General features: G+C 45.1%; 1 protein-coding gene across 1 annotated transcript in view; it reads left to right on the top strand.

Moving 5' to 3' along the window:
• The window catches only part of LOC127448609 (unconventional myosin-XVI-like), a 311203-nt gene that overhangs the window by 243169 nt on the left and 43487 nt on the right, over positions 1–24547 (top strand). The window contains exons 27-30 of the mRNA XM_051711276.1: positions 7599–7804; positions 22619–22721; positions 23604–23700; positions 23786–24032. Coding sequence (XP_051567236.1) covers positions 7599–7804; positions 22619–22721; positions 23604–23700; positions 23786–24032 — 653 coding nt within the window. The remainder of the gene's footprint in view (positions 1–7598; positions 7805–22618; positions 22722–23603; positions 23701–23785; positions 24033–24547) is intronic.

Below are 24547 nucleotides of genomic sequence, written 5' to 3'. Positions count from 1 at the left end.
CTGTAGGAAGGGCCTGTGTCGAGGAAGGATCAAGACGTGGAAGTATGCGTCCTTCAGGTCTACCGCCGCGAACCAATCTTGATGCCGGACGCTCACCAGAATGCGTGTTTGCGTCCGCATCTTGAACGGGAGTCTGTGTAAAGCCCGGTTCAGTACTCGCAGGTCCAAGATTGGCCGCAACCCACCGCCTTTTTTCGGTACGATGAAGTAGGGGCTGTAAAACCCCTTCTTCATCTTGGCCGGAGGGACAGGTTCTATCGCGTCCTTCCGTAGGAGGGTAGCGATCTCCGCACAAGGTAGCAGTGTTTTCGTCCTTCACCAAGGTGAAGTGGACACCGCTGAACCTGGGCGGATGCCTGGTGAACTGAATCACGTAGCCGAGTCGGACGGTCCAGACCAGCCATCGCAACGGATTGGAAAGCGCAAGCCCAAGTTCCACGCAAGGGGGACCAAAGGGACAACGTCATCAGACATACGGGCAGGTGGGGCCTCGCGGTGGGGCGGAGCTCGAGGTGCCACACCATGTCGTGGCCATGCTGAGTGTAGGGACATTGAAGCACTTACCTGGCTCCTTGTGACCACCCCCGGAACAGCCTGGGACGGGGGAGGAGGAGGCCTGTCCTCGTGACCCATGGAGACTGTCACATCGGGGGCGGATTTGTGCCACAGCTGGGCGCTCAGGGGCGGGAGACCGCCGCTGGAGCGCCAAACCTGCCAAATAGAGTGGTGGACGGTGGTCGTGATGATGGCCGTGCACACCGGATACGTGACCCAGGGAACAAGGAAACCGCTCTTGCTGAACTCTTGAGTACTGCAGCCACTTGGGCATGCAGCACAATTAAATGCAAAGGTAACAAAAAGATGGAGAGGTCTGCTTACCAGCTCCAGAGCAGCGGGTTTCGTCATCCCTGGGTCGCCCGTCTCAAGGGCACTTTGAAGCCTTTCACAGGTTCTGGGCGGCTGCGAGACGGGTGGCGTCTGCTTCCTGCGGTGGGCTCCATGTCGGGGCCGGGCCAAAGGGGCGGGCTGCGGTGGAACCGGTGCAGTCACCGCAGGGGGACGCCCTTGGCAACGTGCAGACGGGGTGCGGGATCTTGAATGGCGCCGGGGCAGGATATGCCGGATAGCCTCCGTCTACTGTTCCACCGTCTAGAACTGCTGGGCAAAGTCCTTGACGGTGTCGCTGAATAGGCCAGCCTTGGAGATGGGGGCAGCAAGGAATCGTGTCCTGTCGGCCTCACCCATCTTGACCAGGTTGAGCCAAAGGTGGTGCTCCTGGACCACTAATGTGGACATTGTCCGCCCGAGAGACCGTGACCTCCGTCGCTCGGAGAGTGATTTAAAAGTCAGCGCAGCTCCTGCATCAATCCCGGGGCAGAACTACCCTCGTGCAGTTCCTTCAGTGCCTTGGCGGCTTGCAGGAGAGCCATGGCGTGCAGGGGGGAGGTGGCTTGTCCAGCGGCAACGTAGGCCTTGGCCTTCAGAGACGACGTAAACCTACAGGCCTTGGACAGGGGCTTTGGGCACCCGCACCAGGTGGTGGCGCTCTGCGAGCATTGGTGCACCATGAGCACCTTTATCCACCGGGGGATTGCCGAATAGCCCTTGGCCGCCCCACCATCGAGGGTAGTGAGGGCGGGGAAGCTGAAAAGATTGGGACCGGACAGTAAAAAAGTGCCTCCCACGACCTTGTCAGCTCTTCATGCACTTCCGGGAAGAAAGGAACGGGGGCGGGCGTGGCTTTGAGCGGCGGCCCGGGAAAGCATGTCGTCATCTCCGCGTCAGCCTGTGACTGGGCAATCGTCCCCGAAGGGAGGAGCCCAGCTGAGGCTTCCGCGTCCGACTGGACAAGCCCGCTCTCCGATGCTGCGCTCGAGAGCTCATCACTTTCGTGGGCTCCGAATAAGAGGTCGAACTCGCCGTGAGACGAGCCGGCGGACTCATCTGGAAGCCCGATCGGGGCAGACGAGTGTGCTGGAGAATGGGAGGTCCGCGGGGGGATACCCGGCGGAGGCGGCCCCATTGGGGTCCCCAAATCGCCCCCAGTTCTAGCCGCGCTGGCCTCATACCCGTGGGTAAAAGGACCGAGGCGGGGAGCCTCTGGGGTGGCTTGCTTTCTTATGAAGGCGAGCCGCGACCGCATCATTGCCATGGACATGTCCTCGCAATGAGTACATGACCATCCACGAACGCTGTCTCCGCGTGAGCAGTGCCCAAACACGAAAGACAGTGATCGTGACCGTCAGAAGGCGAGAGATAACGAGCGCAACCAGGAATAACACACAATCGGAAAGACATCTTTAAAAAGACGCGTCTTTAAAAAGACGTTCCATGTGTGCCGCTCTTTTAGGGAAATATACTCTTTTAGAGAGATATACTCTTTTATTTCTGCCGAAGCACCCAGGGGCATTCTCTGCAGTGCACCAGTGCAGAGGGGGGAGAAGCCGCTGAAATGCGCTGTCAGATCCAGCAATCAGATCGAATGAACAGTCGTGGGAATTCAGCTCAATGAGCATGACAGTTCGGCTCCGAAGAGAAAATCTGAATGAATGGTTGCATACCAGCTCCTTTTATACCCGTATGTCCGGGGGAGTGGCATGCAAATACTGTACCACTCGCCAATTTTCATTGGCCTTTTATCAAAGACCAGAGGTGTCTCGGGCTCCCAAGAGTGACCCCTAGTGTCACTACATCGACACAGCGTCGAGTGAGTGACAGATAGGGAACTCTGTTCCGACTCTGGACCTTTGGACTACACATAACTACAACAACCAGTCAGCAATTACACTGATTTAACAATACTGAATACACAAACCAATAACAATTGATTCATTAAAAAGAACCAGTTCATAAGAGTCATTTAATTGCAAATCAAACTGCAAGAGTCGTTCTGCAAGCAACCTCCTATTGGTCAACGGGGCGAATTCCAATTTGGTCTCCACGGGAAATTTGTGTAGGGAAATTTCTTCACCACTAGAACTGGAAAATTCCTGCATTTTATGGATACCCACTGAAATGATTGTTTTTCATCTGTGAAATTGTGTGCTAAGGTAGATGTGACCAAGCCTTAACAGAACCAAGGCTAAATTAACACAGTCACTGTTTGGGATTGGAAACTGTATTTACTTACAGGTGTAAGTCTTGAAATGTCCTGTTCATACAACAGCTTACAGTAGCAGTTCGAATGCTGTCTGTATGAACGGACAACTGAAGTCACAACCGTATTCTAACAGCAGTAACCATAATGACAGTGACTAAAAGATGGCGACGTCCATAACACCGGCATGTCTTATCACAATTGCCGCCATGTTATTAAATAAATGAGTCCAATCGAGGTGCAAGTTCATCCGTCAGATCATAATTAACCGACAGCAGCTTTGAATGCTTTTTAACCACGTGCAGTGCAGCTTTTGTGTCACGCGGCTCATGCCTGTGAGCATCCGGTGGAAGACAGCGGCTGAATGACACACAACTCATTTCGCTGTCTCCTTGAGTTAAGAAACCCCACATGAAACAGGCAAGACACACGCGTGTACAGTGCAGCATGTCTCTCACTGTACATGATGTAACTAACAACTAGCTGTCCAGTACGGTTTCATTCACACAGCACAGGTTTGCAGAGAATGCGGTTGTGAGACCTGAAAATTTGATGGTGTCAGTTCAGTTATAGAATTAAGCACTCAAAACAGGTCTGACAACCGTATTCTGCTGCTGTGTGAACGTAGCCCAAATGTCATGAAAATCATTTAAGAACTGATTTTCAGTTCCAGCTGAACTCAACTCAACTCAAAACTCACTCACACTACTTTCTACCAATGCAAATAGCCCTTTGAAACACACTCACCTATTAATGTCACATTCTTTCATGCATGCAGACACACTGTCACTCTCATCATGACCTCATCCTCATTGCAGTGGTATGCAGTTACATACAGTATATGCACATACATTCAAACTCAACATGACCTGATTTCAAAACCCTGTTTCTGTGTTTGCACCAGAAGATGGAAAGCGTAGAGCAAGGGTTTATGGGAAAAGCACACCGTGTTCCTCTCTAATCTGTTCTCTCTGTGCTGGGCACGAGGTAGATTAAATCATAAAGAGCATTCAGTGCACCCTGCACACTCACACACACAAACACAAACACGTGTTATTTATCCATGCCTAAATAGCTCCCAGGAGAGAATGACAGAAGAGAAGTGAAATCCTTCAACCGTAATAAATAACATCTAGTCTAATGTGTTTTTCGTTAGCGTTCACCCTCACGGAGAGATGGAACAGTCGTAATTGGCAACTTTTTTAGTTTCTTCCTTTAAATGGCTGATTGTGTGTGTTACGGCCCGACACCACCTCTCCCCATCTCTCTTCTGGCATCAGGAGAAAAGTCACATGACGATGGCAGGCTCATCGGCAGCCATACTGAGTCAGCACTGAAACAGCAGAGGCTAATGGGCCAATGACATCATCACTTTGCTGCCAGCTTTTTTCTGTCTGTGCCTCATGAGCAGGTCCACACGAAATCTACTCGGCAGTTTTCCACAGAACTTAAATAACCGTCATGCAAAAAGTTGTACTCATACCTCTGTTTGATTATTAAAGGAATAGTTCACCCAAAACTTTAAATTCTCTCATCATTTACTCACCCTCATGCCATCCCAGATGTGTATGACTTTCTTTCTTCTGCTGAACACAAAAAAAAGAATATCTCTCTGTTGGTCCGTATAATGCATGTGAATGGTGATCAAAATTGTAAAGGTCCGAAAAGCAGCATAAAAGTAATCCATAAGACTCAAGTGGTTTAATCCATGTCTTCTGAAGTGATCTAATCAGTTTGGCTGAGAACAAACCAAAATATAACTCCTTTTTTCTATAAACAGTTGTCACTTTTGTGCATAGTTTTTCATAGCAAAAACATGTCTTATTTATTAACCTCCCATTATGCAGTTTAACCAGACGCCAAATGCAATGAAATAGCACTGTGCTGTATTTAAATTAAGTAATTGCCATTTTGTTCTGTGCAAACTCTGAAACACAGTGCAAATGCCTCCTTTCATTGCAAATTGTAGATTGTGCCTTATTCACAAAATGCAGCACTATTTTCTTAGTGCAATTAAAGTTGTGCCATTACCGTCCATAAAAAGCAAGTTGTAAACTGAGTTTTATTAAAATGAGATGTTTGTGTAAATTTGCATTGATCATGGCAGCAGTAAGTCATCAAATCATGATCAAATAATGGCAAAGAGCATAATAACCAGGCATTTATCCAGACTTTTTCTGCATTTTATGGCACTTTTCCACTGCACGTTACAGTTCGACTCGACTCGACTCTGCTCGCTTTACTTTTCTGAGCTTGCTTTTCCACTGCAGTGTAGTGGCTCCTCAACGTGGGTGGGATTATAGGCTGATCGTCATAGTTGTGCCGCCTCTACTGCCGTGACATCATCTTAAACGCGACACAAACATTACTGACCATAAACAATAACACGATCACTAGCTGTTAGCTACTAGCACATTGTGCTGCATAAAGCAGTTGTTGCATGGTGATTTTGCCTGGTTGTTTTAGAAGCAAGCTTTCCAGTAACTGGTCAACTAAATAAAGTGATGCTTTCAAGCAGAATATAGAGTTAACATAACAAAATGTACCATCCTCCATCGTGGATTCCAACAACGCTGAGTCCAGGGCACTCTCCCTCCCATTGCTCACCGGTCTATTGCCATAGATAGCGTCCATTTGGTCAAACCACTTCCACTTTCTTCCGTTTGAACCACTCCGGCTGTTGTGGTCCTTGATGGTTCTGCAGTCATTTTTACGTTTTTTTTTTACTTTTCCCTACACTGTTGGCAGGTCCAGTGGTAGCCGTGTGCAGCCAACAGATGAGACACTTCCTGAAAGACTTTTTCATTTCACATCTGCACCTCGTTTATTGACCACGGCGTGGTTTTGCGTGCAGCCATTTCTTTTTACAATTCGAAAGTCGCGTGAACAAATGATGTTGCTGTTGCTAACTTTAAAACTAGCGGGTTGATGTCCCGTGTTGCAAATCCAGTGACGCTGGTAGTGACGATTCTCTCTGACCAATCAGTGATCTGCAGGGTTTTGACATCACATTTAGTATCGGCTAGGCTCGCTTGGAACCTCGACCGAGGTGGTACTAAAAAAAGTACCAGGTACCAGGTACTATCCACAGTGGAAAACCCCCAAAAAGCGAGCAGAGTTGAGTTGAGTAGAGCTGTTCTGTGCAGTGGAATAGCCTCTTTAAAGAGCTGATTCAGATGTCTGGATCACAGTGGTGGAGTGGTACTGTAATGTCCCAGTAAAGTAGGCCAGATCATAGTCTGCTGCATCCTGTGCAACCGAACTCTCAGATCTGGTATGCAAAATTTGGAATTGTGTTGTACAATTTGTGTTCAGCACAAAATGTTTGGGCACGTTGGTGACATTAACTGATTCGCATAATTGCTTTAGTGAATCGGGTGCTAAAACAATGCAGACAGTGTGTACAAATAAACAACACTGCAAACAAATAAATTCAGATAAATTCCCTCCAAAGAATTGTGGCTAATTTACTTATGCCTTCAGCTACCAGTTTATGTGTAGTGCTCTCAACTACACAGTTTAAATCCATTCAGAGTAAATCTACTCAGTTTAAATCCATTCAGCGGGATTTTCCCTCAAAAGAAGCGCCGCTAATGCTAAAGTCTGCAGATTCTGTCTGTGCCTGCTCAAAAGGGGTGACAGATAGTGAGAGGAGAATGCCTCATTACAGTATCAAAATGAAGCAAACAAAGTCATTAAAGCTAGCACCACACTAGCTGATTTTTCCAGTGGTTTTCAGGTGTGTGCCTTATTTACATATTCACCAGCCAGACGGAGGGTTACAAAGCTCCAAAATGACAGAAAAACGTGTTCTGTCGCTGCTGTGGGCTCTTGTATTCTCTTCAAGTGACCAATGAGCTTCTTCTGAAGACTGACAAGATGTCTAGCTGATCTGATCGTTTTCATCTGTGATCGCACTCAGTTGCATATCATCACAAATGCTGATTGTAATCCATTGTGATTCTGTCACCAAGCATTTTTCCTGTGTTTGTTTTCCCTAAAATAAATGACTAATGAAATCAGAAAGCAGAGCCAGAACAGTCTGTTTTTATTGAACGTAATTTCTTTACTCACTGAAAGCTTCATGTGGACATACACGTTCTATGGCAAGCCTCAAGGGAATATAGATACAATCACACAATCACAAGGTAAAGTTACTCCATGAATCACATGCTAAAACAGTCTTTTACAATTGTGTATGCTCACGCGGTACTCATGTTATTTCGGCATGCTCCATGTGACAGGGAATCAGAGAGAGTTGTGGTGAGTTTGTATGTTTGTCACTCCTCCACCATTCTTAATCGGCAAGTGTGTCATACCTCTGACTGCAGAGGGTGAGATCTCAGCAAAACAGTCTGGAAGTGTGACACCCTCGACCAAAATTTAGTTGTTTGGAGTCTGCTAGTGTGGCACCATCTTAAGGAAGATTTGACTAGTTGTTGGTTACATTTTGTAAACAACAGCCTCACCGGTCTTTTCCTGCCTGTGTTTCTCTTTCCAGAACACTTTGTCTGAGATCACCAGTAAGCTTCAAGTGTGCACCCCCCACTTTATTCAGTGCCTGAGGCCCAATAGCATCAGCAAGCCTGATGTGTTTGACAGCTTTCACGTGTCGTCTCAGCTCCAGTATGTTGGGGTTCTGGAGATGGTTCGCATGATCCGCTACGGATACCCGGTCAGAATGTCTTTCATCAGCTTCCTGAGCAGGTGAGAACCCCCTCAATCAAAACCTCAATGAGGCACTGATGTGATTATATTGTTCCATTATTTTGAAGTTATAAAGGCACAAATCCCATGTTCTTTGGAAAGAGAACTATTAGATATGTTAGCTAATAGTTTGAATAGCTAATGGTAACTATTATCTACCGCAAAGTTGTTATAGCATGGAAAGTACCTTTGAATGGGGATTTTGACCTGTCTCACCTCAGTGGTCTTAACTTTCTTGACTCTATCAAACAATGCTTTATTATTATTATTATTAATATTCCACTTGTTACAGTTTTTTTTTTTTTTAATAATGTGAACTTATTTTTATTATCAAAAACACAAGTTGCTGTGTCCCACATTCCTTAACATTGTGACACCCAGAAAGTTACATAATTTGGAATGTTTCTATAGCATGGCAGCAAGGCTAGCAAATAATCCCATTTTTGATTTGTTTTTTTTTTTTTAACAAATGTCAGTGTTGACTGCATAAATCAAGTTAAAGCATTCAGCCCAATCATTTTTAATTTGGGGGAAATATAAGTTTACTAGAGGCAAAGCAACCATTGTAACTTTTAGAAATTTCCGATTGCCTCCTGCCCTATTTTTTGGGAGATAACCATTATGTTTTAAAAGTTCCGCTTTATTTGTCAAACACGCAAGCAGTAACATGTATTTCTAATATAGGTGGCACGTTACAACTACTGGGAGAACATTACGTCACCTTATTAATACTAACATCACACTTTTCCCTCTGAGCAAGGCACTTAACCAAAGGCATTGTAATAATTGTTGATGCACTGAGGAAAATCAATCTGACTAAATGGGTTTTGTCTTTATCCAAAATATTTTTTTGCCAAGAGTATTCTTGTTCACAAAGGAAAGCAGAGCAGAAAGAGAGATAATTCCTTGTATTAAATTAAATTCTATTTATACAGTAAAGGTGTGAATCTGTAACCTGAGAAATTCATGATAAGCATCCAATGATATTGAGGCCATATACTGTATATGTTGCTTAGACAAAAGGTCAATGAGAATTTATCACTTAGCGGAATTAGGAGAGGGGCAAGGGGCTTCAGGTTAGACAAAGCTGTTCAAATATTTGGCACTATGTGGTTAGAGGTAGAAATAAGATAAGTCTTTTTACCACCGTCTTTTTTTTTTCTTCTCACACCTTTACTGTATAAATATAATTTAATTTAATACAAGGAATTCTCTCTCTTTCTGCTCTGCTTTCCTTTGTCAACAAGAATACTCTTGACAAAAAAAAAAAAAAATTTATGTCATTACTGTATTGTCAGTTGCTTTGGACAGAAAGCGTTCAAGTGTCATATCAAGTTGTAATATCAAGCATTTCAAATCTCAAGTAAGTTTTCAATGCAGACAGCATTTCTATCGTACAATCAGACAAAGTGAGATGGTGTCGTATGTTAAACTCTACTGTTTCTAAATGCTCAGCACTAGAGGTTTTCACTGCAACATTTCACTCCATTTCAGCCGGGTCAGACAAGGTAAAGAGGCATTCTGAGTTAAATATATCATAAGTGCACTTTCTCAGATGCTGTAATGTGTCTGCCTGACTCTAGCTGTCTGCACTGTACATTTAAGATGGCTTTCAGTTCAACTGAGGTGATGATGCACAACAGTCTATATGGAGTGAGTAAGTGAGTATGTAGGTGCTGAGAGCAAAGTCTAGGGTGCAATACTGGTCTCGCACTATGATTAATGGTGATAGGCAGCAGTGCAAACTGTTTCTTTGTGCAGCCACTTTTTCTGATGGGGTGATAATGAGGCAGTTTTGGAGAGGATGAAGTGCTCTCGCTTGGGTCACCCTGTTCTCAGCTCAACTCCATACAATTGGAATAAAGAGAAATGGGATAAAGCATCAAGGAGACTTTGGGGCTGGAAAGATTGGAAATTGGATTGTAAGGGGGTGGAGGATGTAATTTCAAGAAATCTTCCCCCCGCTTTTTCAGAATGTGAAAGAGGAAGATAAAAGTGTGAGAGAGAATGAGAGAGGAGCAGGCTGTTGCTTCTGTCAGGGTTCAGTGTGACTTTGGCTTCATCTTCATGTCACACTGACACTTCCAGAATAGGTTCTCAGCTCAGTGTTCCTGCTCTTTTTACAGAGTGGAATTTATTTCAGTGCAGAAGAGGTTCATAAAGTTCCCACTCCATCGCTAACACTTTCTTTTTGTTCTCTATAACACCCTCCCCAACTCCATTCCAAGTTAATTTCTGTCCGATGTTGACACCGAGGTTATTATAGTTTTGCATTTATAGACTATTATTATTATTATTATTATTATTATTATTATTTTTTTTTTTACTATTATTATTTCAAGTTTACTTAAAATTGTAGTTTTAGTAATGGTATTGTTATCTATGATATTGTATTGTATTGTAATCTGTATTATGGTATTGTAATCTGTCACTCACTCGACGTTGTGTCGATGTAGTGACACTAGGGGTCACTCTTGGGAGCCCCGAACACCTCTGCTTTTTGAAAAAAGGCCAATGGGAATTGGCGAGTGGAATTTGCATGCCACTCCCCCAGACATACAGGTATAAAAGGAGCTGGTATGCAACCACTCATTCAGATTTTCTCTTTGGAGCCGAGCGGTTGTATTCAGTGCACTGAATTCAATTCAAACTCAGTTCTCTTTACTATTCACCTAAAACTGCTGGATTTATGGTGCATTTCAGCGGCTTCTCCCCCTCTGCACCCGTGGAGTGCAGAGAATGCCCCTGGGTGCTTCGGCAGAGCAAAAGAGTATATTCTAAAAGAGTATATTTTGTTTCTAAAAGAGCGGCACACACGGAAACGTCTTTTTAAAGATGCCTTTCTGTTTGTGTGTCATTCCTGGTTGCGGTCGTTATCTCTCCGCTTCTGACAGCCACGATCGCTGTCTTATGTGTCTGGGCGCTGCCCACGCGGAGACATCGTTCGTGGATGGGTCTTGTCCTCATTGCGAGAACATGACCATCGCAACGTTGCGGTCGCGGCTTGCATTCATAAGAAATTGGGGACCTCAATGGGAGCATCTTCGCCGGGTAAACCCCCACAGACCTCCCATTCCCCAGCACACTTGCTTGCCCCGGTCGGGCTCTCAGATGAGTCCGCCGGCTCATCTCACAGCGAGTTCGACCTCTTATTCGGATCCCGGGAAGACGATGAGTTATCGAGCGCAGCAACGGAGAGCGGGCTCGTCCACTCTGACGTGGAGACCTCGGCTGGGCTCCCTCCTTCGGGTGTGGTCGCCCAGTCTCAGGCCGATGCGGAGATGACAGACATGCTTTCCCGGGCAGCCGCGAGCATCGGGCTAGAGTGGAACCCTCTGCTCTCCCCTGAACCCTCTCGGCTCTATGATTGGTTCCTGGGCCCAGAGCGCTGCTCACGGCCACACCCCGCCCAGGTCCCTTTCTTCCCGGAAGTGCATGAGGAGCTGACAAGATCGTGGGGGGCACCTTTTACTGCCCGATTCCGATCTTTCAGCTCCCCCGTGCCCGAAGCTCCCGTCCAGGGCCTGTAGGTTTACGTCGACCCTGACGGCTAAGGCCTATGGTGCCGCTGGACAAGCCACCTCCGCCCTGCATGCCATGGCTCTCCTGCAAGTTCACCAAGCCAAGGCGCTACAAGAGCTGCACGAGGGTAGTTCTGACCTGGGATTGATGCAGGAACTGCGCTCGGCGACCAACCTCGCTCTCCGGGCGATGAAGGTCATGGCGTGGTCTCTCGGGCAGATGATGTCCACCCTGTTGGTCCAGGAGCGCCACCTTTGGCTCAATCTGATCGAGATGAGAGAGGCCGACAAGGCGCGGTTCCTTGACGCCCCACCTCCCAGGTTGGCCTATTTGGCGACACCGTCGAAGTTCTCGGCGGTGAAGCAGCAGATGGTGGCCATTCAACACATCCTGCCCCAGCACGGCTCAAGACCCCGCACCCCATCTGCTTGTCGCCAAGTGCGTCCTCCTGCAGCAACAGCACCTGCTCCACCTCAGCCTGCCCCCGTGGCCCAGCCCCGGCGTGGAGCCCACCGCAGGAAGCAGACACCACCTGTCTCACGGCTGGCCGCCAAGAACCCGAGGAAGGCTTCGAAGCACCCCTGAGATGGGCGACCCAGGGACGAGGAGATCCGCTTCTACGGAGCTGGTAGACAGACCACTCCATCCATCCCGGTTTCATTTTTCGCCACATGCCCAAGAGGCTGTGGTACCCAAAACTTCAACAAAAGAGTGGTTTCCTTGTTCCCTGGGTCATATGTCAGGTGCACACAGCCGTCGTCAAGACCACCGTCCACCGTCCCATTTCGGCAGATTTGGCGCTCCAGTGGCGGATCCCCCGACCCTGCGCGCCCAGCTGTGGCACAAACACACCCACACCGGGTTGGCTCCGATGGACTGCAGGGAAGATGTTCCCCCTCTGCCCTCCTCGACCAATCTTATGGTGGGTATCAGGAGCCAGGTAAGTGCTTCGATGTCCCTGGACTCAGCACGGCCACGGGGCTCGAGCCCCCGCAATGTGGCGCCTCAGGCTCCACCCCTCCGCGATGCCCCACCTGCCGGAACGTCCGACGTGATTATGCCCTTGGTCCCCCTCGCCCGGAGTTTGGATGCGTGGCTTGTGCTTTCCAACCCGTCGTGATGGCTGACTTGGACCGTCCGACTCAGCAACGTGATTCAGTTCGCCAGGCACCCGCCCAGGTTCAGCGGCGTCCGCTTCACCTCGGTGAAGGGCGAGAGCACCGCTACCAGTGAGCCTACTTGCACAGACCCTGTGCAAGGTCTGGGAGGATGAGGAGCAGTTCGTTCTAGTAGCACCCTACTGGCCCACCCAGATGTGGTTTTCGGACCTCACGCTCCTTGCGACAGCACCCCTCCGGCGAATTCCCCTGAGGAAGAACCTTCTTTCTCAGGGATGGAGCACCATCTGGCACCCACGACCAGACCTCTGGAATCTCCACATCTGGCACTTGGATGGGATGTGGAAGACCTAAGTGGCCTACCACCCACGGTGATAGACATGATCACTCAGGCTAGGGCTCCCTCTATGAGGCGCCTGTATGCTTTGAAGTGGCATCTGTTTGCTAAGTGGTATTCTTCCTGATGCAAAGACCCCCAGAGATGCGCAGTCAGATCGGTGCTTTCCTTCCTGCAGGAGAGGCTGGAGGAGCGGCTGTCCCCCTCCACCTTGAAGGTGTATGTAGCCGCTATAGCGGCACACCATGACACAGTGGACGGTAAGTCCTTTGGGAAGCACAATGTGATCATCAGGTTCCTGAGAGGCACTAGGAGGCTGAATCTCTCCAGACCGCATGTCATTCCCTCATGGGACCTCTCTGTAGTCCTTCGGGGTCTACGGGGAGCCCCCTTCGAGCCCCTGGAGTCAGCTGAGCTTAAGGCACTCTCTTTGAAGACTGCCCTCCTGACTGTGCTCACTTCCATCAAGAGGGTAGGGGACCTGCAGGCGTTCTCTCTCAGTGAAACATGCCTGGAGTTCGGTCCGGGCTACTCTCACGTGATCCTGAGACCCCGAGCGGGCTATGTGCCTAAGGTTCCCACGACCCCGTTTAAGGATCAGGTGGTGAACCTGCAAGCGCTGCCCCAAGAGGAGGCAGATCCAGCTTTGGAGTTGCTGTGTCCGGTGTGTGCTTTACGCATCTATTTGGATCGCACGCAGAGCTTTAGAAGCTCCGAATAGCTCTTTGTCTGCTTTGGTGGACAGCGGAAAGGAAGCGCTGTCTCCAAACAGAGGATCGCCCACTGGGTCATTGACGCCATCGTGGTGGCATATCACGTTCAGGACGTGCTGCCCCCCGTGGTGCTACGAGCCCACTCTACTAGGAGTGTAGTGGCCACCTGGGCCCTGACCAGTGGCACCTCTTTGGCAGACATCTGCAGAGCAGCGGGCTGGGCGACACCCAACACCTTTGCGAGGTTCTATAATCTCCAGGTTGAGCCGGTTTCATCCCTTGTGTTGTCAGGTCCGAACAGGTAAGTTCCGGGACAGCTGGCCGGGTGTACCACTTGCGTATAGCGCCTTTCCCCTCCCATGAGGTGAAGACATACGCCTTTGACTCCCAGTCATGTTCACAAGTTGTGATCCCTGGATGACTTTCCTCCTTAGCCCTGTGGCAGATGAGTTTGCGGCCGGCCCAGTACATGTGCTAACTAAGCCCTGTACTGGGGTAGGTGCTCCAAATGTGCTGGTTCCCCATAGGTGACCCCGTGTGATATATCTTCCGCTAAATCATTTCCTTGTCGTTAAACTGCATCTTCCTTGGGCAGAGGCCCCTCTGCCCCTGGTCACCATGCTTGTAGAAACTCCTCCCCCCTCGGGTAGGACTTACCATATGACTTCTCCACATGACATACTTCCAACAAGACTCGGTGAGACCATGTGATGTATTTCCACTCGTAATACCCCCCTTCTCTGGGCTGGGTGTGGTCTCAGCGGTGTCTTCCCCTTGGGAGTGACACCCCCCGACATAGACATTAATGGCCCCCAGTCGGTTAACAAATTCCACTCTTTTTTGGGAGAAAAATAGAGGAAAAGAGGCCACGGCTGGGCTAGCCTGTCCCTATTTGTTGGGCAGTCGACTTGTTCCTGAAGGACCGTTCGACGCTCATAAGAGCGTTGGGGGAGGTTACGTGACGGCCTGGTGCGCTGGCTACGAGGCACACAGCGGTCTGCCCGTCTCCCACTGCCAGTCCACATAACACAGTTCAGCTAGTTGTGGCATTTTGTATAGGGACCCCTAGTGTCACTACATCGACACAATGTCGAGTGAGTGACAGAGAGGGAACGTCCTGGTTACTTTCGAAACCTCCGTTCCCTGATGGAGGGAACGAGACGTTGTGTCCCTCTTGCCACAACGCTGAACTTGCTAGGTTGCTAGGGAGGGTAGAGTCACATGGGGTAACCTCCTCATGGTCATGATTATTGGTTCTCACTCTCAATGGGGCACATGGTAAGATGTGCACAGATCGCAGAGAGTAGCATGAGTCTCCACATGCGGAGTCTCCGCAGTGTCATGCACAACGAGCCACATGATAAGATGCGCAGTTTGACGGTCTAAGAAGCGGAGGCAACTGAGACTTGACCTCCGCCACCCGGATTGAGGTGAGTATCCGCGCCACCATGAGGACCTACTAAGTAGTGGGAATTGGGCATTCTACATTGGGAGAAAAGGGGATAAAATAAAAAAGACTCCATTAAATAAAGAAATTAGAAATTATTTAGTTAAGGTGATCTATAAGCCGATATTTTATTTTTTTTTTTGCAGCTATACTCTTTTAGAATTTGTCTTTTTCTTCTTGAAACAATCGACTAAAATTATTGATGACTCATTACACATTTTTGTCCAATCAAATGCTCTCTAGTATACTTCAAGTATCTCAGTTTACGAAAATGTTTTTAAATCAATAGTTTCAGTATACGATAGTAACCAGGGTTTGAAATTAGCACCCATCCCTATAGGCAGACCGATATATCGGTTTTACCGATTAATCGGTGCAGTAGTTGCTTTTTTTGGAAATGTAAGCATAGTTCTAGCGGGAGACTCACAGCTGTACATCATCATACCATTATCTTGTTAGCTGCAAGCCAGTCATATATCAGCCATTGCTTTAAATGTCTGCTTACAATCTACCACTTTGCCGTTTCAGTGTGCCAACATGACAACCTCCACCTCCCCACCGCCACCAGTTGAGAATATATATTTTCAGTATTGTCTTTTTGTGGTTTGACAGCTTGAATGAAACCTTCAAGGCTACATAAAAATTGCACAAAAAATGCTGCCATTTCTAATCTTTCATTTTGTGCAGTTATATCACTTGTTACATTTTTACATTTTATAATGATTTTAAAAACTAACCGATAAATCTTTTAATCGCCCTTTTCCACCACCTTAGTTATCGTATCTGCAAAATCCACTATCGGTCGACCTGCCAAATGTGGCTACTTTTTTCATCTTCCCATCAATGTGGCTGGCGACCTCTCTAAGACATCTCGGAGTAACATACAGTGGTGTGAAAAAGTGTTTGCCCCCTTCCTGATTTCTTATTTTTTTGCATGTTTGTCACACTTAAATGTTTCAGATCATCAAACAAGTTTAAATATTAGTCAAAGATAACACAAGTAAACACAAAATGCAGTTTTTAAATGAAGGTTGTTATTATTAAGGGAAAACAAAATTCAAACCTACATGGCCCTGTGTGAAAAAGTGATTGCCCCCTAAACCTAATAACTGGTTGGGCCACCTTTAGCAGCAACAACTGCAATCAAGCGTTTGCGATAACTTGCAATGAGTCTTTTACAGCGCTGTGGAGGAATTTTGGCCCACTCATCTTTGCAGAATTGTTGTAATTCAGCCACATTGGAGGGTTTTTCAAGCATGAACTGCCTTTTTAAGGTCATGCCACAGCATCTCAATAGGATTCAGGTCAGGACTTTGACTAGGCCACTCCAAAGTCTTCATTTTGTTTTTCTTCAGCCATTCAGAGGTGGACTTGCTGGTGCGTTTTGGATCATTGTCCTGCTGCAGAACCCAAGTTCGCTTCAGCTTGAGGAAACGAACTGATGGCCGGACATTCTCCTTCAGGAGTTTTTGGTAGACAGCAGAATTCATGGTTCCATTTATCACAGCAATTCTTCCAGGTCCTGAAGCAGCAAAACAGCCCCAGACCATCACACTACCACCACCATATTTTACTGTTGGTATGATGTTCTTTTTCTGAAATGTGGTGTTACTTTTACGCCAGATGTAATGGGACACACACCTTCCAAAAAGTTCAGCTTTTGTCTTGTCAGTCCACAGAGTATTTTCCCAAAAGTCTTGGGGATCATCAAGATGTTTTCTGGCAAAAATGAGATGAGCCTTAATGTTCTTTTTGCTCAGCAGTGGTTTTCGTCTTGGAACTCTGCCATGCAGGCCATTTTTGCCCAGTCTCTTTCTTATGGTGGAGTCATGAACACTGACCTTAACTGAGGCAAGTGAGGCCTGCAGTTCTTTGGATGTTGTTGTGGGGTCTTTTGTGACCTCTTGGATGAGTCGTCGCTGCGCTCTTGGGGTAATTTTGGTCGGCCGGCCACTCCTGGGAAGGTTCACTACTGTTCCATGTTTTCGCCATTTGTGGATAATGGCTCTCACTGTGGTTCTCTGGAGTCCCAAAGCTTTAGAAATGGCTTTATAACCTTTTCCAGACTGATAGATCTCAATTACTTTCTTTCTCATTTGTTCCTGAATTTCTTTGGATCTCGGCATGATGTCTAGCTTTTGAAGATCTTTTGGTCTAATTCACTTTGTCAGGCAGGTCCTATTTAAGTGATTTCTTGATTGAGAACAGGTGTGGCAGTAATCAGGCCTGGGTGTGGCTAGAGAAATTGAACTCAGGTGTGATAAACCACAGTTAATTTATGTTTTAACAGGTGGGGCAAACACTTTTTCACACAGGGCCATGTAGGCTTGGATTTTGTTTTCCCTTAATAATAACAACCTTCATTTAAAAACTGCATTTTGTGTTTACTTGTGTTATCTTTGACTAATATTTAAACTTGTTTGATGATCTGAAACATTTAAGTGTGACAAACATGCAAAAAAATAAGAAATCAGGAAGGGGGCAAACACTTTTTCACACCACTGTATGACAAGAAATGCCACTAGACAAAGACGAGCGACACTGGGGCTAGATGTATTGTCAAATGTGTCATCATAATTCAGTACAGCCTCAGACATAGTGCTTGAACAAGAAGTTTCTCTTTTGTGCTTGTCTACTTTTTAGCCTCCATGTGTACGTTGCAAAATTACCATTATGATAATAACTATATGGAATTATGTTATTTTTTCTACAATAAAATATATCTGTAAAATCAAAATGGCTGGTAAAATTGGGGATTCACCAGCCACTGTGACGGCTGGGTTTATTTAGTACCCTGATAGCAACCCAAGTTCACATTCTTAAGGGGTCATTCACACTGAACACGGTTTTATCTCTGCTATTTTTCCATTGTTTTTCTTTGTAAACATGCACTAGACAGGATGCCTTTGACCATTGTTCCTTGTCCCACTCTTTTTCAGAGTTTCACGTTGGAATGATGTGTTTTTTAAATGCTGTGTGAAGTTAAATGGAACTTCAGCTGTTAATAAGGGGTCTCGAGACACCTTTAGCACAAGAATGTGTTTGGTCTAAATCAGCCGCAGCCCATGCATTTTAAGTCTAGGCCTTCAGTGCGATTCATGCCATTAAGAAAACACAGTTTCACAATGAATAAGACGCCGTATGCCCATCATACATTACGTGGCAGTCAACTAATAATACCAATTGACATTTTAAAAACACGTCCACACACGAAAGCCAGAACCAAGTAGGTCTAATACCAAGAAAATGCTCTCTAATAATATTTGCGATTTAAATTTTGCTTGCAATAAATTTTGTTTCGTCAGGGTACACGGTTACTTTTCAAAACTTAATCTGACACTGAATGCTGAAGCAGCCTAATTTACACTTAGAAAACTCCTGATGTTGCTATAACAATGCAAAAAGCACTTACCAATTTGCTTGAAGTGAAAATTAGTCCTCCTTTCCTGTTTAATTAATCAATCGCACGATCATGCAAAACATCTTAGGTTTTTAAATCCATAAGGATCTCTTTCTCAACAGCAATAACAGCAGTGATGACAGCCGACTCGTCAGCATTTCGCGCTCTTCGCTTTCAAATTATGTATGTCACTTAAAGCGTGATTGCGTTACTCAAGACCAGCTAGAAGGCCTGGACTGGGACATATCATAAAGACCACACCCACAAGAACAAATAAATCAATCTGATTGGCTAATGAATCTGACAATCTGACTTTAGATGCCTATTCACTTGCACTGTTGAGGGATTATGTGGAAATTCTGAAGGCCTGATGGGGTGGAGCTCAGACTCTTCAAACTCTAATCTCTTACTTTTTCAACTCTTTTGTTGCTCCCTTTTCTCCTGATAGTCATTCTCACTGTTTTATCATTTTAGATTTACTATGGTGTCTAATTTTCCAATCTCCTCCCTGCTGTTATTCTGCAGCATAATTCAGTGTGCTTTCATTAGAGGCCACCATTCTCTGTTTCTTTCTATCCCTCTCTTTGTGTAAAGGATAAAAAGATTACGTAACATTCCAGTGTGATAATGAACGGGACACTGCTGGTCACATGACACTGAAAGTTTCCACTACTCGCCTGTAAACATCATAAATCTTTCAGAAAGAGAGTGCTTGAGTAAGAGAGAGAGAGAGAAAGAGAGAGAGAGAGAGAGAGAGAGAGAGAGAGAAGGACTATGGACACTTTATCTTCATAGAGCATTTTAGCTCGTAGACTGTGCGGCTCGGGTGTTGACAGATTAAATGGCCCAGACAATTTGTGACATTGGTTGTGTTCAGACTGGGGATAAAATAGCTCAGATTCTCTTGTGATATTAAATATTGTTTTGACTATATGTAATGGAGCAAATAGCCTCCTGAAAGTTGTAGCGATGCTGTTTTTGCAAGCGGTGCCCCTTTTTAAAAAGATGGAATTGACATTTACCTCAAGATATTGAGCATGACCTCACCTGGAATAAGCTAGCAATTGTAGAGTCATCTTTAATACATTCACGATGGATGCACCATGTTCCCAAATGGTATTCTGGCAATTAAGTCACACTTAAAAATGTATACATTTAATTGTATTTGATATAAAATTCCCATGAAGTGTTGATCTGCGATCGTCTTACTGGGTGACATGGTGCCATGTGCAGGGTTTGTTTTTGTTGGAGTGTGTGCATGTGTATGTGTGATAGCATCACAATTAAACTGCAACAGGCCAGACAGGTTGAGAGGCTGCTGAGAGGAGGCATGCAGACAGAGTCAGAGAGGCCAGACTATTGTGATGGAAATTTGGGGCTTTTTCAAATGGGAGGTCGCCTGATACTGAGGTCAATTTTCCCAAAATGAGGTACGTTCTGCCAACATTATGTGTGTGCTTTATGACATTTAAGCTGTTTGTGTGTGTGTGTGTGTGTGGGGGGGGGGGGTGAGCATGCTTGTGTGCATGCACGCACGTATATCTGTATCAAAATAACCCTGAAATCTGATTGCTTATTTTTCTCTGCAAGGATTTTTTCATGGCCCAGTCATGTACTGTTTTTAAAAAAGGCTGCCCAATTAACTTTCAAACCTCCTCTCATAATCAGTTAGCATAGTGATTGAAGAATTCTTTGAGCAGGGAGGGGAAATCATTGTCGCTCACTTCACATACTCTGCACCCCACACACATCTCTGCATCGTATCCACACGCTAACTAGTGAAGGTTTTACTCGCACGCATAGTCAAACACAGGTCAGTAGTGGATTAAAATTACCACGCAAGGGTCACTTAATGCACGCTAGTGTGCATACTGTTGAAGTCAGAAGTTTACATAAACTTAGGTTGAAGTAATTAAAACAAATTTGTTAACCACTCCACAGATTTAATATTAGCAAACTATAGTTTTGGCAAGTCGTTTTGGAATTTACTTTGTGCATGACACAAGTAATTTTTCCAACAATTGTTTACAGACAGATTGTTTCACTTTTAATTGATCATATCACAATTCCAGTGGCTCAGAAGTTTACATATACTAAGTTAACTGTGCCTTTAAGCAGCTTGGAAAATTCCAGAAAATGATGTCAAGCTTATAGATAATTAGCCAATGAGCTTCTGATAGTAGGTGTACTGAATTGGAGGTGTCCCTGTGGATGTATTTTAAGGCCTGCCTTCAAACTCACTCTTTGCTTGACATCATGGGAAAATCAAAAGTAATCAGCCAAGACCTCAGAAAAAAAATTGTGGACCTCCACAAATCTGGTTCATCCTTGGAAGCAATTTCCAAATGCCTGAAGGTAACATGTTCATCTGTACAAACAATAGTACTCAAGTATAAACACCATGGGACCACGCAGCCATCATACCGCTCAGGAAGGAGATATATTCTGTCTCCTAGAGATGACCATAGTTGGTGTGAAAAGTGAGGATCAATCCCAGAACAACAGCAAAGGACATTGTGAAGATGTTGAAGGAAACAGGTAGACAAGTATCTATATCCACAGTAAAACAAGTCCTATATTGACTCAGCAAGGAAGAAGCCACTGCTCCAAAACCGCCATAAAAAAGCCAGACTACAGTTTGCGAGTGCACATGGGGACAAAGATCTTACTTTTCGTAGAAATGTCCTAATTTCTACGAAACAAAATGAAACAAAAATTGAACTGTTTGGCCATAATGACCATTGTTATGTTTGGAGGAAAAAAGGTGAGGCTTGCAAGCCGAAGAACACCATCCCAACCGTGAATCGGTGGCAGCATCATGTTGTGGGGGTGCTTTGCTGCAAGAGGGACTGGTGCGCTTAACAAAATAGATGCCATCATGAGGAAGGAAAATTATGTGGATATATTGAAGCAACATCTAAAGACATCAGCCAGGAAGTTAAAGCTTGGTCGCAATGGGTCTTCCAAATGGACAATGTCCACAAGCATATCTCCAAAGTTGTGGCAAAATGGCTTAAGGACAACAAAGTCAATGGTATTGGAGTTGCCAGCACAAAGCCCTGACCTCAATCCAATAGAAAATTTCTGGGCAGAACTGAAAAAGCATGTGCGAGCAAGGAGGCCTGCAAACCTAACTCAGTTACAGCAGTTCTGTCTGGAGGAATGGGCCAAAATTCCAGCAACTTATTGTGAGAAGCTTGTGGAAGGCTACCCAAAATGTTTGACCCAAGCTAAACAATTTAAAGGCAATGCTACCAAATACAACAAAGTGTATGTAAACTTCTGACCCACTGGGAATGTGATGAAAGAAATAAAAGCTGAAATAAATAATTCTCTCTACTATTATTCTGACCTTTCACATTCTTAAAATAAAGTAGTGATCCTAACTGACTTAAGACAGGGAATGTTTCTACGATTAAATGTCAGGAATTGTGAAAAACTGAACTTAAATGTATTTGGCTAAGGTGTATGTAAACTTCTGACTTCAACTGTATGTCCATTTAACTGCAAAACAGGCCTGTCTGCTTTCATTTTGTGTAGGCTATATTTTTTTTTATGAATGAATGTATCTAGAAATTTAGACTCAAAACCAAAGATCACAAATATTGATACTGTTATAAGGTCAAAAGCATGAATGGATGCTTTTAAATTTTATGCATACCCTAGTTCTTTCTTTGTGAATTCCTTCAATATCATTGGCTATTAAATACCATTCCCTTGCGGCAGATGTTCATAATGCTAATCCAAATGCGCAAACACACGTGTTTTAGGGGCGTGTCTTCAGCTTACCTCGCATGCCACCGATTCTTTATCCTTCCACTCTAGAACAATGCTCTCCAAGTTTGACCTTTCTCTGTGAATGGTTGCCTTGCCAACACACACCACAGCAGATGCTGAAAAGTCACCCAGACTCTCAGACCCTTTGACCCTCGAATTGCATCTCTCATTGGGTTTTCTGACCGATAGAGGAAAAGGGATTGAGCCATGGACATTTGCTTGAATATTATCATCCTTAAGCACTATCTTTATAGCTGGGTGCATGTGATTTAATTCAGGGGTCTTAAATGGTTATTGCATTTGAAAATCTAAGAACTAACCCTTTTAAGCAGGCCATCAGAAATGGCTTGTCTTTGTGGTTTTTGCAGGCAACTTTCCAGTACAGGCATTAGTGGGCATCATGCTATAACACATCAATCATGCAGCAATAATGGGTGCACTGAGTTCATCTGCTGTTTCCTATGTGGAGGACAATGTTGTTCTGTGGGGCTGTGTTGCAGATACAGAGAGCTGGTGGACACCATCCTCACCGACAGGAAGAAGGTGTCCGCAGAGGAGAAGTGCCGCCACATTCTGCAGCATTGCAAACTCCAGGGCTGGCAGGTGAGTTACCAAAGACATCTAAAAAGCTTTAGGGAAATGTCCATGAGGGCTCTGTTCCAAAAAAATAGTGATCTGGCAGCGTCCTACCCCAAATGGAACATCATAAATGGCAGATTTGGAAGATTCTACATAGCCAGACAACTAATTTGTCATACTAATTTCAGTAGAGTTTGAAAATAACAACAGAGTTAGCTTAGCTTCTTGCTAAGCTAATGATGCAATGCTTGTGCATAATAATACACAGCACACACAAATATTGGGTAAAATGTTCAGGGGAGAATTCACTAAACAGTTGCGCCACTTTTGCTGTTTTAATTCAGCACTAAAACCTCTGTCTTATTTACTAACCACCTGCAAACTAGTTTAAGCTGACGCAAAATTTGCGCTGCATTTTGAGTAATTAAATTCATTCATTGTCATTCCATTCCACGCAAACACACCTTCTTTCTATGTAAAGTAGGCTTATTGAAGACTGCGCTTCATTCACAAAAATTGCCAGACGCAATTTACATCGTGCTAATACCACCAGATTAAAGCAGGCAGTAAAATTTGTTTTATTTAAAAGAGATATTTGTGTATTTTTTTTTTAATCAATTATATCAGCCGTAATGAAAAATTATTGAGATCGTAGTGTGCTGTAATCTGGCATACATCCAGATGTGCGGTGTATTCATGCACACTTTCAGCATGTTAAATAGATGATTCAGGTGTCAGTTTGTATTTAAAGTTAACAATTGTAATCAATAATTTTCAGTATTATTTTGAATTATAAATATATTTAAAATCAACATTCACTGTCTACATCCGCAGCTCACTACTGTAGGTTTTGGAAATGATAAGTTTTGACTCACCTTTTCCTCTTACTCTTTCTCACATGTTCAGATGGGAAACAGTAAGGTGTTCTTGCGATACTGGCAGGCTGACCACCTTAATGACCGCTGCCATCAACTGCACAGGAAGATCATTATCTGTCAGAAAGGTAAAGTGACCACTAGAGAGTACTGTATGTGGTTAAGTGATCAGTGGATATGTATTTTTTCTTCACTAATGCATGTGTGATTCAGTGGTACGCGGCTGGTTGGCCAAACAGCATGCACGGCGCAGACTTGCATCTCGGCAGCAGGAGCATTGCAGCATTCAGCGCTTCCTGCAGGAGGTGGAGGATTTTGGTATGCGCGCGTACGACAGCCTGGTCATCCAGAATGCAGCCGATATCGCACGGGAGAATGACCGCCTCCGGGGTCACATCAACGCTCCACTGTTGGGCGAGCGGCCAGAACCTGTGGGCAAAGAGGAGGACTCACCCAAGAGGTGAAATTCATAAAGATTCAGGACCACTGACTGTAGTATCAATCACAGCCACTGTGTAATTTGTGCATTATGAGGTCCCAAAACAAGGAATGAGGACTGGTCTGTCAGGGTTTGGGGGGGTGGGGGTCTGATTGGGGGGTGCACAGAAAATATATAAAAAAGAGTGCATATAGCACAAAATGGACACTGAAAGTAGGCAGTGCCAAGATATAAAACTCCATCACTCTGTTTAAAATGAGCTCCCTACATTGCAAATAGCATGATGTTTGGCTTTTGACGTGTTCTTTTAAATTATGGTGTGAGTGATCTAGCGATCAAACAATGGCATAGCGTTACATTGGCGGTAAGTTTTACAATAATTTGTATTGCTTGGAAAAAGGATTCACTTTGCGAATTAAAAACAATGGCATCATAGCGTATGTGCCATGACAATATGTGACACAGACTACACATACACTGCAAAAAAAATAAAAATAATCATATACGTAATGAATATATTTAGTCTTTTTCCAGTA

Source organism: Myxocyprinus asiaticus, chromosome 11 (genome assembly GCF_019703515.2).
Source record: "Myxocyprinus asiaticus isolate MX2 ecotype Aquarium Trade chromosome 11, UBuf_Myxa_2, whole genome shotgun sequence".
In the NCBI taxonomy this organism is placed as follows: domain Eukaryota; kingdom Metazoa; phylum Chordata; class Actinopteri; order Cypriniformes; family Catostomidae; genus Myxocyprinus; species Myxocyprinus asiaticus.
The sequence above is the reverse complement of the archived record's forward strand: the minus strand, read 5'-3'. Positions and strand labels throughout refer to the sequence as shown.